Genomic DNA, 18,643 nt, shown 5'->3' on the forward strand with positions numbered 1-18,643 from the left:
TCTCACACACAAAAGGAATTTACTTAAAAATGTAAGCACAGGAAGTTGCCACGGATATAAATCCATAATTTAACACATGTACTAACTTTTATTGGAAGAAAATGCGGACAACAAAATAATTTTTTCAAGTTGACAACAATTTCTGAACTCATTAACTCTTCGTTATTTTATGTTTTTGAAACGTCGGTTGAAAACAAAACTCCCAGCTGCCGTATTATCCCGCACTAAAAGATTTAAAAATTTGCAAGATTTTATTAACTTTAGCATTGCAAGACTACATAGCTCTTAAAATTAACATTGCTAACGTGAATAAGAACATAAATGTCCAAAATTGTAAAACAAGTTCTGCAAAAAGAGTAAATTTCGTAAAAGATTATTTTGACTGAAGAGATGTTTCATGAATTCGTTGCTATGGGGCATTTCTCGATGAATGAATGAATGCAGAAGATGCGTGAACTATTTTTACCAACATTGGAAATTTAGCGGTCAGGAAAAAAAACAAATGTGCATTGATTTGTTAGACTTTACTAAATGAATATTTATCACCAATAACATTGTAAAGGAGGTACTTAGTTTAAAATTAACAGCTATAATTCATTTTGCATAAACTTAGACACAATTAAAAAATATTCTTCATCGACACTTCGATATAGGTTAAAAGCTGACAATTAAGTAATTCAACGATATTCTTTTCGAAGGTGTAAGTTTCCTTATCAGTGACGTATTCAAAATAACTTTTTGGAAACCTTCGATGCAGATAATAAAATCGTTGGATCGTTGAGATCTGATCACTTGCTACTGAAACAAAGAACTCTGAATGCCGCTTTTATTAATACATTTTTATTACTAATCATAAAGTGACCTCAACCGATCACGTCGAGTTTCGATTGAAAAATACACATATACACCAGACACAGTTGAATAACAAATACAGAAATTCAGTGCATTGATCTACGACTTTCTTAGATCTACATTGATATCATCACCATCATCATGCAGTCAGTCGTAAGCGATGAGGACTGTTCTATGGTTGGATTGAAGCTCTCCAGGCCGGTCTGTTATCAGCCAGTTGCTTCCAGGTTGTCACGTTGATGTCTCTCCTCTTTAGATTTCGTTTCATGACATCTTTGAGTCTGAGTCGAGGTCGGCCTTGGTTTCGTTTCCCTTCTACTAGTTGGCTGTACATTGATATATGGCAGCAGATTTATTTATTTAATTTTCCATAAACGGTAATTTTCCTTTTAAGGTGGGCTACCTGCCACTGCACGTTTAATATTTAATTCAGATATATGTAAGATTTAGATTTGAACTTGTTGTGTTTAATTTATATTTCTTTTACAGTTACCTTAGCAAACTTTGTAATGAAAAATTTTAGGCATATGCAACAGAGTCGCGGCAATCCGCAATAATTGTTTTGAAAAAATCCAAAATGTTTTAGCAATTATGATAAAGCGTAGTTCTATTTTCGTACATTCATTGCTTTTATGGTGCATGCGTGAAAAATCCTCCCAGCAAATAATTTATTGGTTCAATCTCATATAGAACGCTTCAAGATGAGAAACAAGAATTTTCAATGACGAAATCTTGGGAAGGCTTTGTTCAATCAGAGGCAACTTCAAGCAACAAGTTTGGCTGAAAATTTCTTCAGATATTTTTTGGTTTGCTGCATATATGCAGTAACATAATTTATCTCAAGTTATAATGTGAAATTCTCGTAAGGAAAAGACGACACCTGTTGTCACCAGAACATATAAACGATTAAAACGAGAAGACAAAAGTTATTATGATGTACCATGAAAATTTTTTCTCCTATATAACTGTTTTGTTAAACACACAGAAAGTTCCGCAACATCCAAAAATGCATGGTATAAATTTGCTTGATGATTCGAAATCGTTAATGGAAACTGAAATTGCAGTCTTCCGTTTTACTATGCTAAACTTTATAAAAAAAATTAAAACCCGTTCATCAACGTGCCTTAACAATTGTAACAATTTATGAATAACAAAAAATTAATCGATTACAAATTAAAACTAAAATTAGTAGAAGAAAATCTTGGAAAATTTTTTCTAGACTCATAAACTCTCTGGTCTTGTCAATGCTGTGATGACAAATAACTTTCCACAACTGACATTGTATTGCCTTGTTTACACATATTTTGAAATGAGGGTAAATCTTTTACAGTTTCGACGCAGCATTCATGTCAATATATGAATTTGTAAATGATTTCCATAAATTCCATGTAATTGTAGTTTAGTTTCTATCATGCTTTAGAAAATTAATATGAGACGATCAAACTTTCACTTCAGACAGTGAGCTTGACTGTGTTAGTTTAGTTAGCTATTAGTCGAAATCGGTGGAACCAATCACAGTAAGACAAAAATTTAAACGAACCAATTAAACGATAGCAATTGGACTCCCTTATCGGTCCAGCCCCCGCTTAGCGATCGAGATTATTCCAGTTCGTCCACTGATCTGGCTATTGACAAATGGAATGGCTTAAATAAGCGATCTTGAACTCCGTTTTCGGTCGAACCAGTCGAGCCACTCCGCTTATCAGTGAGCCAGTTAATATAACTCTAGATATGTTTTTATTTTCTGATCTGTTTACTAAGGTGGTATTTATATAAGTTTTCATACATAAAACAGTATTTTGACGATGAAATCCAAACGATTACAGAACGAAAGTTTAATGATCAAAAAAAATTGTAATCATTAAATTTGTTATATAGTTTTTGAACTATAAACATCAGTCGCGTGACTGATTTGACATACCGTAGATCCGCCCCTAGATAAGACAAAAAGTGTTAAATAGAATTGCACAAGAAACAGATAGTGAATTTGCTGCTTATTGTCTTCAAATTTTGAATAAAAAGAAAAACGAAGCTATAGTCCTATGTCTATAATTTACAACTACAAAACTAGTAAATCGCCATTAAAAAATAATAACGTTTAGTTTTACATGCAATAACTGTATTTTCTAAGCATTTTAATATAAATATGTTCTGCAAAGTGAAATTTACTTCTACCTGTGTCCGTTTCATAGTTTGTACCAACTCAGCACTCGCAATTACAGTCAAAATTTTTAAATAATGTTTTTTTTCTGAGTTTGTCAGCTAAATTGTAGGACGTATATTGGGGGACTAGAATTAAGTGTACTGATGACTCAAAAATTAACGATGTAAACATAAACAAAAGCGCGCAATGCATTGTGGTTGACACACATTCTTTAACATATTTTTCAAAAATATCTCTCAATATTTTGCCCATATTTGAAAACATGCATAATAGCAAGAACTCTTGAAGTCTTAAAAGATAAAAACAAAAAAGAATCCCTCACAATTCTCAGTGGCGTAGTAGACTTGTTAGTTAATTGGGTGGTGGCATATATTCATGAATCCGGATTAAGTTCCTTTGAAGTCCATTCTTTTCAATTCTTTATATTAGTTCATCATTAATTTATTTTATCAACACTTTCCGTTTAAATGTAGCTAACGCAATGAATCCAGTTGAAAGTTTGGTGTGAAAAATATATTGTTATTTAATTTACATTCAAGTTTTTTGTGGTAAGTCTATAAAGCAGTTTTGGAAAAATCTGTCTCTGGAAATTGCCTTTAACTGAGCAAATCCTTATTACTTAACGCTTTTGCTTAGGACAAACTGTTGTTTCTCTTCCTGATTCGCTCTTAATTATATTAGTTCATCGTGAATTTATTTGATTAACACTTTTAGTTCAAACGTAGCTAAAGTAATGAACCCAGTTGAAAGTTTGGTGTGAAAATGACATTGTTATTCATTTTACATGCAACTTTTATATGATAGTTTGTGCGCGCAATAAGATATTCCTTTCTTTCCTTACTTAAACAAACATATCTTTCTAAAATGAATATTTTTGCATTTATAATCATTGTAAACTTTGATATCAGACAAGCTGTACAAAATCGTTTCTACTGTCTCGAACACTTTGTGAAATGTTGATGAAAACTTATAAATTGTTTGTCATTTCAATACATATCAAGCTTTTTTGAATATGATATATTTTGTGGTATAAATATATAGCACACAGACTATTTTTTCAGACTATTGTTTAGCATAGATATTTGTGGTATGTTTTCGTATCATTATACGTATGATTAAACCTCTTTATGACAACTTTTTATATGATTCTTTACTCTATTTTCATTAAAATGCAAAGCTTGTTTAAAAGTTAGTTTTCAAAGAATGAAATGCTGTAATATATTTACACTTTTACTTCGCAATAAAGCTACACCAACGCAAAATTTTTCACTCCCTGCAGTGTTCGTTTGAATTTTAAATATTTCTTTAGAAATTCACTTCACAATCAAAATGTCATAATTTTTATGTCACGAATTGTTAGTGTGACAACATATATGTTTTTAAGTTTCAATACATCGTATTTCTTCGTTTTGTGACATCCACGCGAGAAAGTATTATGGCAAGAATTTTATTGGTTTATACTCTTGGCACACGCGGGACTTTTACTTAACACATTGCAATCTTATTTATTAATAAAGGCAAAACCAGGTTTTTCTACATTTTCATCATTTCCGTTAAAACGAGAAGACTTAAAGAAGCCTGCTTTTGACGAGCAATTTCAGACTTTAGCAATCCATAAATACAAAGGTGAGTGAAATTGTTTCTCAGTGAGTCGCTACTGGTCGACATTTATTCGCTATTCGCCATATCGATAAAAAAACAACATTAATATTATACAGGCAAATTACAATACACCAAGAAAATATTTAGTCTATGAAGCAGTTTTGGAAAAATCTGTTTCTAGAAATTGCCTTTAACTGAGCAAATCCTTATTACTTAACGCTTTTGCTTAGGACAAACTGTTGTTTCTCTTCCTGATTCGCTCTTAATTATATTAGTTCATCGTGAATTTATTTGATTAACACTTTTAGTTCAAACGTAGCTAAAGTAATGAATCCAGTTGAAAGTTTGGTGTGAAAAGACATTGTTATTCATTTTACATGAAAGTTATATATGACAGTTTGTACGCGCAATAAGATATTCCTTTCATTCCTTACCTAAACAAACATATCTTTTTATAATGAATATATTCGCACAAATAATCATTGTAAACTTTGATATCAGACAACCTGTTCAAAATCGTTTCTACTGTCTCAAACACTTTGTGAAATGTTGATGCAAACTTATAAAACGTTTGTCGTTTCAAAACATATCAAGCTTTTTTGAATATGATATATTTTGTGGTATATATATATAGCACACAGGTTAATTTTTAAGAGTAATGTTTAACACAGATATTTGTGCTATGTTTTCGTATCATTATACGTATGATTAAGCCTCTTTCTGACAACTTTCTATATCATTCTTTACGCTATTTTCATTAAAACACTAAACTTGTTTAAAAGTTAGATTTCAAAGAATGAAATGTTGTAATATATTTACATTTTTACTGCGCAATAGAGCTACACCAACGCAAAATTTTTTACTCCCTGCAGTTTTCGTTTGAAATTTAAATATTTCTTTAGAAATTCACTTCACAATCAAAATTTCATAACTTCTATGTCACGAATTGTTAGTGTGACAACATAAATGTTTTCAAGTTTCAATATATCGTATTTCTTCGTTTTGTGACTTCCACGCGAGAAAGTATTATGGCAAGAATTTTATTGGTTTATACTCTTGGCACACGCGGGACTTTTACTTAACACATTATAACCTTATTTATTAATAAAGGGCAAAACCAGGTTTCTCTACATTTTCATCATTTCCGTTAAAACGAGAACCTAAAAGAAGCCTGCTTTTGACGAGCAATTTTAGACATTGCAATCCATAGATACAAAGGTGAGTGAAATTGTTTCTCAGTAAGTCTCAGTAAGTTTCTCAGTAAGTCATTTATTTTCTATTCACCATATCGATAAAAAACCTACATTAATATTATACGGACAATATACAATACACCAAGAAAGTATTTAGTTCTATAAAGCAGTTTTGGAAAAAGTTTTCTCTAGAAGAAATCGTATTTAATTGAGCAAATTCTAATTACTTAACGCTTTTTGTCAGAGCAAACTGTTGTTTCTCTTCCTGATTCGTTCTTGATTATATTAGTTAATCATGAATTTATTTTATTAACACTTTTATTTTAAACCTCTTTATGACAATTTTTTATATGATTCTTAACGATATTTTCATCAAAATGCAAAGTTTGTTTAAAAGTTAGGTTTCAAAGTAAGGAATGTTGTAATGACAAATATTTTTTACTGAAAACCAATTTTTAGAAAGCAATTTTTTGGACGAAATACGAAACAAACGATACTCATGGAAGCATATTATATGTTGTGAATACTAAGCTCTTTTACGAGCAGATTAAATTCTCCTTTTCATTACCGTTAAAACATACAAACGACGTATAAAAAACCATTGTTGTGTTTGCTCAGTCGTTCCGGTCGTCTTTGCAGCAATGAGAACCATAACACGTTATTCCGAAGTAGTAATCTAGTTACAGTGTGATTCAGCCGTTTTGCATTGATTTTTTGCGTTTTGTGACATCTCCCCCTTTAGTCTCTACATACTTGCCGTCTTTGTAGCATATATATGAACGTGAAGCATGACGAAAACGAGTCTTATAGACTTTTCGTACTTTTTGTTAAAAAGTGAAGACTGAAAGAGCCTTGTGTTTTGCAAAAAAACAAAAGCTAGCAATCTTTAAGCAGACGAAATGATATTTGCAAAGATGTGTAAAAGTGCTTCATAATTATTAGAAAATGTAAGTGTCGTAATAATCTTTAACAGATAAAAACGTTCAGCATTCATAATTAATGATTCATAGTCATTGCGACATATACAAAATTCATGCACTCCAATAATTTTCGTATATTATTTTACGAATTTTTTGAGTTATCGTACTCACAGAAGGGACGTAAGTACCGGAAGAAGGGGAAGCTTGACAGCTGCCCTCAAAAGGAAATTTAATTTAATGTTTCTCAACATATATTACTATGCTATATACGTTTTTTTAAATATGTTGGAATGTTTTAAATTAGATGAAACTGAGGAGTATGACTCAAACAGATTAAAACTCATCTTTTGTGAGCGTTTTATCTTTTTGCATACAGGTTTTGGTTGTCTGGTTGATAAATATTTTAGGGTACATTCATACCTAACTTAAGATGTGTCTTTTAAACTTGATGTTATCGTGTTTGTTTTTGGTTGAACGCATTCAGAGAAATAAAGGCTTGTTATTTGTTCTTTGTTTTAAGTTCGACAATTTTTTCTGCTAATAAAAGTTACTTGAATATGCAGAAAATAATTAATTCCATGGAGATAACCGTTTTGCAGAAGGTACACGAGGCACTGTTTGACGTACAACAACATCAGGACGACGATCATTAACATTATCTTTGATTTAATACATTTTATTGAATGTTGAGGCGAGGGCGTAAAAAAAAGGCTAAGATTTGACGAGCAAAGGATGCTCCGTACCTGAGAAATGCACTATTATACGTAACATTACATATTGTTTTGTTCACACTGCCGTCATGCAGGAACGTTTTGCAAATAAAAATCTTTTGCGTTTATAAAAATATTTTGGAACATTACGTTTTCTTCAAAACACATTCCTGCTTTACGAGTTATTTAATTTTAACTTGGTCAAAAAATTGCTTATTTGAATTTTTGGGAGGATGGCACTCTAAGGATTGCCAATTCACAATCTTCTTGCGTTAAACAGTAGACAAGAATGTCTGGAAGCAATAAAAATTTTGTGCAAGGCCCTGCGACCAAAATCAAATTATGCCTGTATAGATGTTGTAAACAAATATATCGACATTTTGCTGTAAAACTAGTAAAATGGTAACATAAGATTTTAAGACTGTACACTTTTATTGATTGGCGAATTCATGAAAGAGGTAGTTGTTAGATAAGTGGCTTGGCATTTCATTTTATGATTTAAGATCAAATAACAACCATTATTATGTTTTGTTTTCTTTATGATTGCACGCATTTTCTTATTTCATGTACCACCTGGTCACAAAACGTCAATAATGAGAATATTTAGGTTTGCATATTCTAATATATCAACAGTGAAGATTTTCACTTGCTAGAAATTATAAGTTATGGGGTTCTGCCCGTGATATACAAATCCACTAAACAATATGGTAAAAGAATAACAGACTGTGATTCATATAGGTTTGTGTTTTTTAGAATATGGCAAGTGTCGAAGCCCGTCAAAAGTTAAGTACACATAATTACAAATATGGATGGCGAGAAGGTATTTATTACCAAAATATATTATTCATTACGATTCATCAAGATCAATTTGTTCATCACTTTGCAATTTTGAAACAATGGGGACTTTTTTATAAATTCAATTTTTGCAGCTACATTAAACAATAATCTTTTGAGCAAAATTAACTTTCAAAGTACCATTTTCCTCAGTCATCGTGGACACACTTTCTTTTTCCATGGAGACGGAACCACCATGTTTAAAATTTCCATCCAAATATCCATCTGCATGGTAAAAATATACCATGAAAGATCAAACAGTTTTAAACTACGTTATCAGGCAAACCTTTACTTTTATTTGACATGATGAAATAAAAATTTATATTTACATTTTGACTTGTGGCGTACATATATAGTTCAAAGAAACGTAGCAAAAAAAAGGTAAAACTATATACCACTAAAACACATTGTGTTCTTCCCAGCTAGTTAAGGTTTATGCATCTATAATTATGATCTCGTTAAACTTATATAGATCCTTTCTTTGAAGCTCCGAAAAGCTTCCTTTCAGAACAAAACAAGAGAAAAAAAAGTAAGATTCTCTTAATTGTTGATGTTTTTAAAATCCACCAAGTAGAACTTAAAATTACAATAATCAAAAAACAAAATTTTGATGTCTTCTTTAATTCGAGTGGTCACGAAGCCCTCATTAACGAATAAGATTATAAATTCTTGTAACATATAGTTGTATTTTGTAAATCAATAATTAAGGCGCAAGTTCTTAATTTTGAGTAATTTTCCTACGAATCTTTGTAGCTATAGTTCAAGTTTGCATATATGCAAGTAGTACTTTAGCGACAATGGTTTCCTCAGAGTGAAAACCATTGTTAAATTGTAAAATTTGATGTTTTTTAGTACGAAAGGTTAATGTCTTTATCGTGTTTGCCAATTTTTATTTATTAAAATGCGAGATCTTTGTGCTAAGTAATTTAATGCACAAATTTAGAAATTTGAATTGATTACTTTTGGCTTTTATATGCAAGTGGTGTTTGAATGACAGTCGTTTATTATTCTTCTAGAAGTCGCCCACAAAGATCTAGAAAAGCCACAGCAAAACGAGAACGAACAAACTACGTCGAAACAATGTACGATACATGAATTATTGATCTCTTTCAGCACAGACAACATGACTTACTTCCTGCTTTACTTCCTGGTGCGCATTTTACTATGGACCCTGTGATAATAAATGGTTTACCTTCCTCTTTACTCACTACATGCGTATTTCGAAACTTCAATCTCATTTCTATGGATGTAATGACGTAAAAAAGTCATACAAATATAATTTAGAGTAAAGAAACTTATTAGATTGTAAACTTATATTTACCGTACTATCGTTATAACTCTTATAGACGTCGTCAGCAAAGCACTAAAAAAGCCACAGCAAAATGATAAGACAGAAATCATGCCGATTCAAAGTACGAAAGGTTAATGTCTTTATCGTGTTAGCCAAACTTTATTTATTAAAATGCGAGATCTTTGTGCTGGTAATTCAATGCACAAATCTAGAAATTTGAATTTATTACTTTTGGCTTTTATATGCAAGTGGTGTTTGAATGACAATCGTACATTATTCTTCTAGAAGTCGTCAACAAAGATGTAGAAAAGCCACAGCAAAACGAGAAAGAACAAATTACGTCGAAACAATGTACGATACATGAATTATTGATCTCTTTCAGCACAGACAACATGACTTACTTCCTGCTTTACTTCCTAGTGCGCACTTTACTATGGACCCTGTGATAATAAATGGTTTACCTTCCTCTTTACTCACTCCCATGCGTATTTTGAAAATTCAATCTCATTTCTATGGATGTAATGACGTAAAAAAGTCATACAAATATAATTTAGAGTAAAGAAACCTATTACATTGTAAACTTATGTTTCCCATACTATCGTTATAAATCTTATAGTCGTCGTCAGCAAAGCATTAAAAAAGCCACAGCAAAAGTATAAGAAAGAAATCATGCCAATTCAAAGTATAAAAGGTTAATGTCTTTATCGTGTTTGCCAATTTTTATTTATTAAAATGCAAGATGTTTGTTCTAAGTAATTCAATGCACAAATCTAGAAAATTTGAATTTATTACTTTTGGCTTTTATATGCAAGTGGTGTTTGAATGACAATCGTATGTTATTTTTCTAGAAGTCGTCCACAAAGATCTAGAAAAGCCACAGCAAAACGAGAACGAACAAATTACGTCGAAACAATGTACGATACATGAATTATTGATCTCTTTCAGCACAGACAACATGACTTACTTCCTGCTTTACTTCCTAGTGCGCACTTTACTATGGACCCTGTGATAATAAATGGTTTACCTTCCTCTTTACTCACTCCCATGCGTATTTTGAAAATTCAATCTCATTTCTATGGATGTAATGACGTAAAAAAGTCATACAAATATAATTTAGAGTAAAGAAACCTATTACATTGTAAACTTATGTTTCCCATACTATCGTTATAAATCTTATAGTCGTCGTCAGCAAAGCATTAAAAAAGCCACAGCAAAAGTATAAGAAAGAAATCATGCCAATTCAAAGTATAAAAGGTTAATGTCTTTATCGTGTTTGCCAATTTTTATTTATTAAAATGCAAGATGTTTGTTCTAAGTAATTCAATGCACAAATCTAGAAAATTTGAATTTATTACTTTTGGCTTTTATATGCAAGTGGTGTTTGAATGACAATCGTATGTTATTTTTCTAGAAGTCGTCCACAAAGATTTAGAAAAGCCACAGCAAAACGAGAACGAACAAATTACGTCGAAACAATGTACGATACATGAATTATTGATCTCTTTCAGCACAGACAACATGACTTACTTCCTGCTTTACTTCCTGGTGCGCACTTTACTATGGACCCTGTGATAATAAAGAAATTCACATTCGGACATTTAGCAAAAGTAGGCAAATTCGGAAACTTCTTACGAATATGATTTTCGACACCCGAGGTTTATTTTTCGTATTGCGTGGATTCTGCGTGATTATTTTGCGTGTAAGGCCTTAATTCGCGGCATTTTAAAACTTCTCGCGGGAAAATAGAAATAATTTAAAATAGTAAACAGTCTCTGCATATTGTAGATCACCACACAATACAAACGAAGCTAAATTTCTGTTTACGTTTCAACTGGTAAACTGTTCCTATAAGAACAAGCACATATTTATACATATGGAAAGTATTGACATTTCAGCAGCGACTATTTATTTAAAATCAAACTGTCTGAACGCTCTGGACTTGTGCAAAATGTAGAGGAAGCTGAAAGTCTCCTTAGAGAGTACGAGTTGGCAAGCACAACTAATTTTTGTGGAAATAAAACAAAAAAAGAATTTGGGAACGCAGGTTTGTATTTTTTTTCTCAAAATATAACTAATCTATATTGATTTATATGCTTTCCTTATTTCTGTTGTCCAGATCAAATTGTTATATGAAACCTGACTGTTGTCTTATTCTTTAATATATGAAGTACTATAATAATGTCCATGCACATTTGAGTCTTATTATCCTCGGTCCGACGTTGTGTGTCGGAAGAGGAGGGAATAGGGAAACTACGCTCATCACAAAAATGGTGAAAACCAACTCATGGGTAGTCAGTGGCGTAGCTAGCGGTCTGGCTGAACGGGCCCAGCCCGACCAAATATTTTCCAAAAAATAATAAATTTGTTTTCTTTAAAATTGGATTTGCGAAAATTTTAAATTCTGCGACTCTTTTTGGAATAATCCACAGTCTATTAGTGTAATATTTGTCAAATTGCGTTGTTATTAGCAAAATTATCATATTTTTAAACGTTACTTAGCAACAATGACTAGTGCATTTCTAGTGCCAGGCATTACGCAGTTTAGTCGGGCTCTGAAAATTCAGCCCGACCAAGTAGTAAAATCTATAGTGGGATTATCTGCAATCTGATTGGTTGAAAGTAGCTGTGAACACACTCAAACGTTTAACAACATCTAGTCGGGCTCATTTCAAAAGCGTGACTTGAATTTTGAGCTTTCGAAATATACGTTCGGAAATCGTGATAACTTACATTACAATGGCTTCGCCTAATGAAATCGATATAATAAGTGAACTACAAAAGAAACAATTTTCTGTTCGACAATCAGGCGAGCAAAACATACTCGTAAAGCAGCGGTCAATTCCAAATTTACAAGCGACTACAGGCAATAGAAGCTTTCAGGAAAATTGATACTCGAAGAAAGATTGGCTTTGTGGTAGCTCAGAAAAGAATGTAATATTCTGTTGGCCTTGTCTTTTGTTTTGCCCTGGATCGTCATCTTCATGGACGCAGTCGGGATTCAAAAACATGAAGAATTTCCTATCCGATTGTAAGAAGCATGAGAAGGCAAAATCGCACACGGGTGCTTACAAGACATGGAGGACCTACGGTTTTCAGCCTCGTGTCGACTGTCTCGTGTCACAAGCCAGACGTGAAGAGATTCAGCGTCATAACGAGGAGGTAAGGCAAAACAGGGAAATGTTGAAAACCATAACAGAAGCTGTTTTATACTTGTCTAGGCAAGAGCTTGCATTTAGGGGGCATGATAAATCTAGTGGCAGCATGAATAGAGGAAATTATAGAGAGCTACTTGAAAGTTTTGCCAAGATGGATTCTGTTTTTGAAAGGCAATTACATGGCAGGCTTGCTGAAACCCACCTTGCTGGGGGAGGGTGGTTTACTGGAGTCTCTCCTGATATTCAGAATGATTTGATTGATTGTCTTGATAAGATAATAGAGGATGAGATTTTAAAGGAAATAGATTGCTGCACTTTCTTAGGTATACAGTTTGATGAGGCAACTGATGTTTCTACCAAAGAACAATTGAGTGTAATTGTTCGAATGGATAAAGGGGAAAGTGTCATTGAAAGACAGCTTGGGTTTGTTGATGTTAGTTGTGATAGGACTGCAACTGCTATATCATCAGTGGTTAAGGGTAAGTTAAGTCAATATAATAATGTGAAAGAGAAATTTATTGGACAGACTTATGATGGTGCATCTGTTATGTCTGGTCATCTCAATGGTGTTCAAGCTCAAGTTCAGCAGGATTATCTTTATGGTTAATTTGTTCACTGTGCTGCCCATTGACAAAATCTAGTATTATGTCAAGCTGCATCCTCCATTTCACCTGTTAAGGTTTTCTTTGTTAATATTAGTGCTTTCTGCACCTTTACTAGCAATTCCCCCAAAAGAAAAGCTTTACTATCATCCCATAGGCTTGAGTTTCCTAGTCCTGGTGACACAAGATGGTGTTATAGGGCTCATGTCATCAATGTCTTGCATTCTAACTATGAGAAAGTGATAGACATATTTGAAAATCTTACTGATAATCCAATAGGTTGGGATGATGAAACGTTAAGTTAGGTTACTGGTTTACTTGGCTACCTTAATGGCTTCTTGTTTTGTTTCTGGTACTTGTTTTCCATAGAACTCTTGGACAGTCATCCATACTTTATTCTATCTTGCAACACAAGGACACTGACTTTCATTATGGAGTGAGTAGGGTTGAGCGATTTCAGGATATGGAGCGTTTTAGATTTTTAGACCTTGTTAACTCTAGGGTGTTTAAAATGTGGAAACGTGAAGTGCCCTCAGAAAAGATAAATCTTCTAAAGGAGGTTTATGGTGTTATGTTTGACATACCAATGCTAGTTAGCCAACTTTGCTTTATTTACAGAGATAAAGACTTTCACCGTGATTCATGCGATGAACTATTTAAATATATTTTTCAGTTCCATCTTCAATCTAGTATTCCAGAAGTTGTAAAACTGTTAAAGATAAATGGGGTTTGTCAATTACAAGTGCTTCAGTTGAGAGGTCATTTTCTTGTTTGAAGAGGGTAAAAAACTATTTTAGAAATACTATGAGCCAAGGACGTTTTAGTTCTCTTTGCAGGATTTCCATTCACAAAGACATACTGTCAGATAAAGAAGACGCCAACACATTGCATGATTAGGTAGTAAAGAAGTTCATTGAAAAACCACGAAGACTTGCTTTCTTATACAAATAGGTATTCATATATGGCTGATAGCAAGCTGATGATGTCTTACGTCCATGGCATGTGAGAATTTTTCCGGGAACTTTTGAATGCAGGCAATGATGATTGTCATTTCAGCACGATATTGAACGGCATCACAACTTTTGATAGTTGTTGATGACAAATCTGAGCCTTTTTCGGTTCTTTTGTCAAAGTTTCTTTACAAGATGTACATAGGTATCTATTTATGTATGTGGTGTTGAGAAAATAAATCACATAACTGCAACTATTTTTGAATTATTTCTCCGCTTTACTATAAGATCCTTCGGCAATTTAAATTAACCAAAATGGTTCTATTTTGTGCATAAAAATCACGCATTTGCTTTCTAAGATAGCCGTTTCCGACGTTCTAGGGAGTCTAACTTCGGAAAACTTTCTCGCTCCGCGCCAACTATGGTGGCGCCTCGTGAGCCCGACCAAATGTTTTTCGCTAGCTACGCCACTGTGGGTAGTACTTTAGTGTAAAAAAAGAGCAAAAGGCAAAGCACAGTTTTTCGTTAAAAAGGGTTTTGTTTAAAGTGTACAGTATACAACCACATAAATCACACAGTAATGTTGAATATAATGGTTCAATTTGAACTAAATGAAATCACTTACTCTATTTTTAATCAAAAAAATGTTAGATCTCACAAGTGCCAATCACAAGGTTTGGTGGGAAGATGGCCAGCTTCCATTTGACCGTATACCATTCGTTCAAGTGAAACTTAAAACGACGTTGCTAACCTTATAATAACCAATTAAACTTCCAGTGTGAAGAGCTTTGAGGGAAACTTTGAGTTTTATTGTATTTTTACTATTGTCATTCTTCTTCATGAATGTCTTCAGCTGCCTTTCCTTTTAGGTGTAATTATTTACCGACATGTTTATATCAAACCCACGTCTAACAAAAAACCAGGGAAATGGAGAATAAAATGTCCAGAATTTTCAATGTTATCTTACCTTTCTTGATAAGTTCATTTAGATGGGCTTATAGAACAAGTGATGAGGAGCTTAGATATGAAACACCAGTGGGCAAAATAAGTTCAAAATAAATTGTGCTTTAATTTGCTTTATGCTTTTAGGTTTCAACACATTTAAAGTTAAATAAATGTGTAATGGTATAAATTTTTTAATTTCTAAACTGCTAAACATTTCCATTTTGTTGATCACAATAGTGATTAAGAATCACAGGAAACCATTTGTCTTTCTTTACTTGAATGCAACTGTGTTGAATAACATGTCAATATTATAAATATATATTATACTACAATATACTGCGCTTACCTTTAAGTTTGGTTAGATCATTAGTCTGTTCAAAATACTACGACCATTTGTCTATCTGTTGTATTTATTTAACTTATACGCAGCTACATTTATCACGCACATACACGCACAATTCACGCAATTCGAAAAATAAACCTTGGGTGTCGGAAATCATCTTCGTATAAAGTTTCCGAATGCGCCTACTTTTGCTAGATGTCCGAGTGTGAATTCCGATAATAAATGGTTTACCTTCCTCTTTACTCACTCCCATGCGTATTTCAAAACTTCAATCTCATTTCTATGGATGTAATGACGTAAAACAGTCATACAAATATAATTTAGAGTAAAGAAACCTATTACATTGTAAACTTATGTTTCCCATACTATCGTTATCATTCTTATAGTCGTCGTCAGCGAAGCTCTAAAACAGCCACAGCAAAATGATAAGAAAGAAATCATGCCGACTCAAACTACCAAAGGTTAATTCAATGCACAAATTTAAAAATTTGAATTTATCACTTTTGGCTTTTATATGCAAGTGGTCTTTGAATGACAATCGTTTATTATTATTCTAGAAGTCGCCAGCAAAGATCTAGAAAAGCCACAGCAAAACGAGAACGAACAAATTACGTCGAAACAATGTACGATATATGAATTATTGATCTCTTCATTAACGCACTTTAAAGTATAAGTGCACGGTAATATTTTGCGCGCCTCTGTTTACATCTGCCCATGGATTTACAATATTAAAAAATGTTATATGCAGTGCGGTGTTTGAAATTAAATGAAGATATGATCTTCGCACTTTACTGGACAATTTAAGCAATTCTCTCATGAATCTGAAAAATTCAGGTGACCTAAAAAACATGAGAAAACATGAGCCCAACAAAATTGACCTGCTCTCCACTGTGTGACTTCATAGCTCAGTTGGTCAGAGCACTGCACCGGCACCGCAGAGGTCATTGGTTCGAATCCCGTTGCGTCAATTCATGAGACAATTGCTTAAATTGTCCAGCAAAGTGCGAAGATCATATCTTCATTTCATTTACAATCTTGTCGTGTATTTTAAATGTTTCATAATGAACTACATTATTGCACAAAAATGCCGGAAGTTAAATAAGTGAAAACTGCTACAAACGAACCTATTGTAGCGCCATTTTAGGGTGCCCTAAAAATGGCTGCCTTTGTATGACTAAGTGCGCAAAGCATTACCGTGACACTCAATTAAATATGTCTTATATCTGTTATTCAATTTTCTCTAGTTATCGTGCTTGGTTTGAACGATAAAATTGTCATTCGCTTTAACAATCTTACTCCATTTATGAAAAATCATCATGGAAAAATGACCTGCTTATTGCGCATCCTTAAAGATTTCGAAAAAAAATTTAGAAATGATGAAGCTCTGACCCGAAAAGATAAATTGCAAAAGAGGGGATTTACTGAAGATAAAGCTGTTGAAATTGATCAATGGATCACAAACATACCTGTTCCAGGACACAAAAGTTTGCAAGTTTGGGTTGAAATTTATGTCGAGAATGTTTTTAAGTACGACCCAGAGTTCAACAAGAAACTACCATTGTTCAGTTACCCGTTATCGCCTATGAATGAATGGTTCACTGTCAGCCCATCACGATCTGAAAAAAGAGGAAGAAGATCATACACCGTGAATGTTTTCAATACAGAAAATGAAGAAGATGCCAAAAAAGCTCTTCAGGATAAAATAGATAAAATAAAGCCAAGTGATTCAAACGCATTAATCTATTACCATGGCACAGATCATGAAGCTGCTAAAAGTATCATTGATGGTGGGATCATTCTTGGCGCGAGTAAGGTCGAATGTGATTTCTCAAATGGAGTGGGATTTTATCTCGCCAAAGATTGCGACTTTGCAATAAAGCAGTTTGCCATGCGATTTAGTCGCCCAGCGGTAATCATGTTCATCCTCACTGACCCAGAAAGTTGGAAGTGCTTGGATCTTTCGACTGAAAACAGACCCAATGATTGGACATCGATAACAGATTACTATAGAAAAAGAAAAAAGAATATATCAGAAGATTTGCTGAATGAGGCAAATGCATGTGATTATATCAAAGGTCCAATGTGGCAAGGTGAGGGCAACCCACGACTTGAAAAAGAGCAGATTTGCATCAGAACGGAAAAAATGGCTAATGCATTTAGTTCCTCTATCATTGCAGGAATTTTTTGGATAAATAACGATCAGTAATTGAACAGTTTTACCTGGCTACACTTTGACACTCATGAACTGTAATGATCTTTTAAAGCTATCTAAATAAGTAAAATAATTAGGAAAGCTATTCATAACAAACGCATAACAACTAACGCTTGTACGTTTTACTTCGATATCGAGGCATAATTCTACACTTATCATACATTGTAATACCTCTGTAACAATGTCATCAAATTTAAGTAAAATTGGTTGATTTGTACATTAATATTATTGAATTTTTGAATTAGCATAACAGAGTAAATGCACACACACTGTACATTAGAATAATAAATACTTATCACAGTGTAAAAAAAAAACAAGCAAAAGGGAAAAATGAAACAAACATTATAATAATCTTTGCCATTCATAGGTTATGCACAGATTTTTGTCAAATTCAATAAAATTACTAAAAAAATATATTGTGTGATAAAATCTCAACTTTCTTTGTTACTTAATTTCTATAAAATCCATTGTTTTAGAAATTATGGAGAATTTTGGCAGGATAGGGAATACAGACAGACTGCTACTGTATGACGCAGTGTATGTTAATAAATGAAAACACATTTTCAATTTTGAACGGAACTGAATTGCAAAGCCGGAAAATGTGCAAATCCAACCATATATTTAGTCTCTTGCGAAATATTTGAACATTTTTGCTCAAAAACACCTAATTTGGCTAACTAGTATAGTAGATTCTGTTAATTACACCTTTGAGCTTACTTGATTTCTTCTAAGGGGGTTGCATATTCACTATAGTAATATGGGAAGGGCAAAATTCATTAAACCTTCTAGAACTACTATTATAACGCACAAATTCGTATTTTCACTCCAAGAATTACTCAATCAATTGCAAGAAAAATAAAGCCTTTTTTT

General features: G+C 32.9%; 1 protein-coding gene across 12 annotated transcripts; it reads left to right on the forward strand.

The window, feature by feature from the left end:
• Positions 1–4,384: 4,384 nt before the first annotated feature.
• On the forward strand, positions 4,385–18,187 carry LOC124436778. Of its 12 annotated transcripts, none has more exons than XM_046986745.1 (14): positions 4,385–4,642; positions 5,729–5,836; positions 8,195–8,261; positions 8,748–8,804; positions 9,292–9,357; positions 9,622–9,696; positions 9,852–9,917; positions 10,183–10,257; positions 10,415–10,480; positions 10,746–10,820; positions 10,978–11,043; positions 15,948–16,022; positions 16,122–16,184; positions 16,806–18,187. In XM_046986745.1, the coding sequence occupies exons 3-14, from the start codon at positions 8,198–8,200 to the stop codon at positions 17,765–17,767; spliced, it is 1,710 nt and encodes a 569-aa protein (XP_046842701.1). In that variant the 5' UTR covers positions 4,385–4,642; positions 5,729–5,836; positions 8,195–8,197; the 3' UTR covers positions 17,768–18,187. The 12 variants fall into 12 exon arrangements, with proteins under 12 accessions (XP_046842701.1, XP_046842702.1, XP_046842703.1 ...); XM_046986746.1 differs by having other exon boundaries at positions 10,981–11,043; positions 16,119–16,184; XM_046986747.1 differs by having other exon boundaries at positions 9,855–9,917; positions 16,119–16,184.
• Positions 18,188–18,643: the final 456 nt, after the last annotated feature.

This window comes from Xenia sp. Carnegie-2017, unplaced genomic scaffold (assembly GCF_021976095.1).
Source record: "Xenia sp. Carnegie-2017 unplaced genomic scaffold, XeniaSp_v1 HiC_scaffold_16, whole genome shotgun sequence".
Taxonomy (NCBI): Eukaryota; Metazoa; Cnidaria; class Anthozoa; order Malacalcyonacea; family Xeniidae; genus Xenia; species Xenia sp. Carnegie-2017.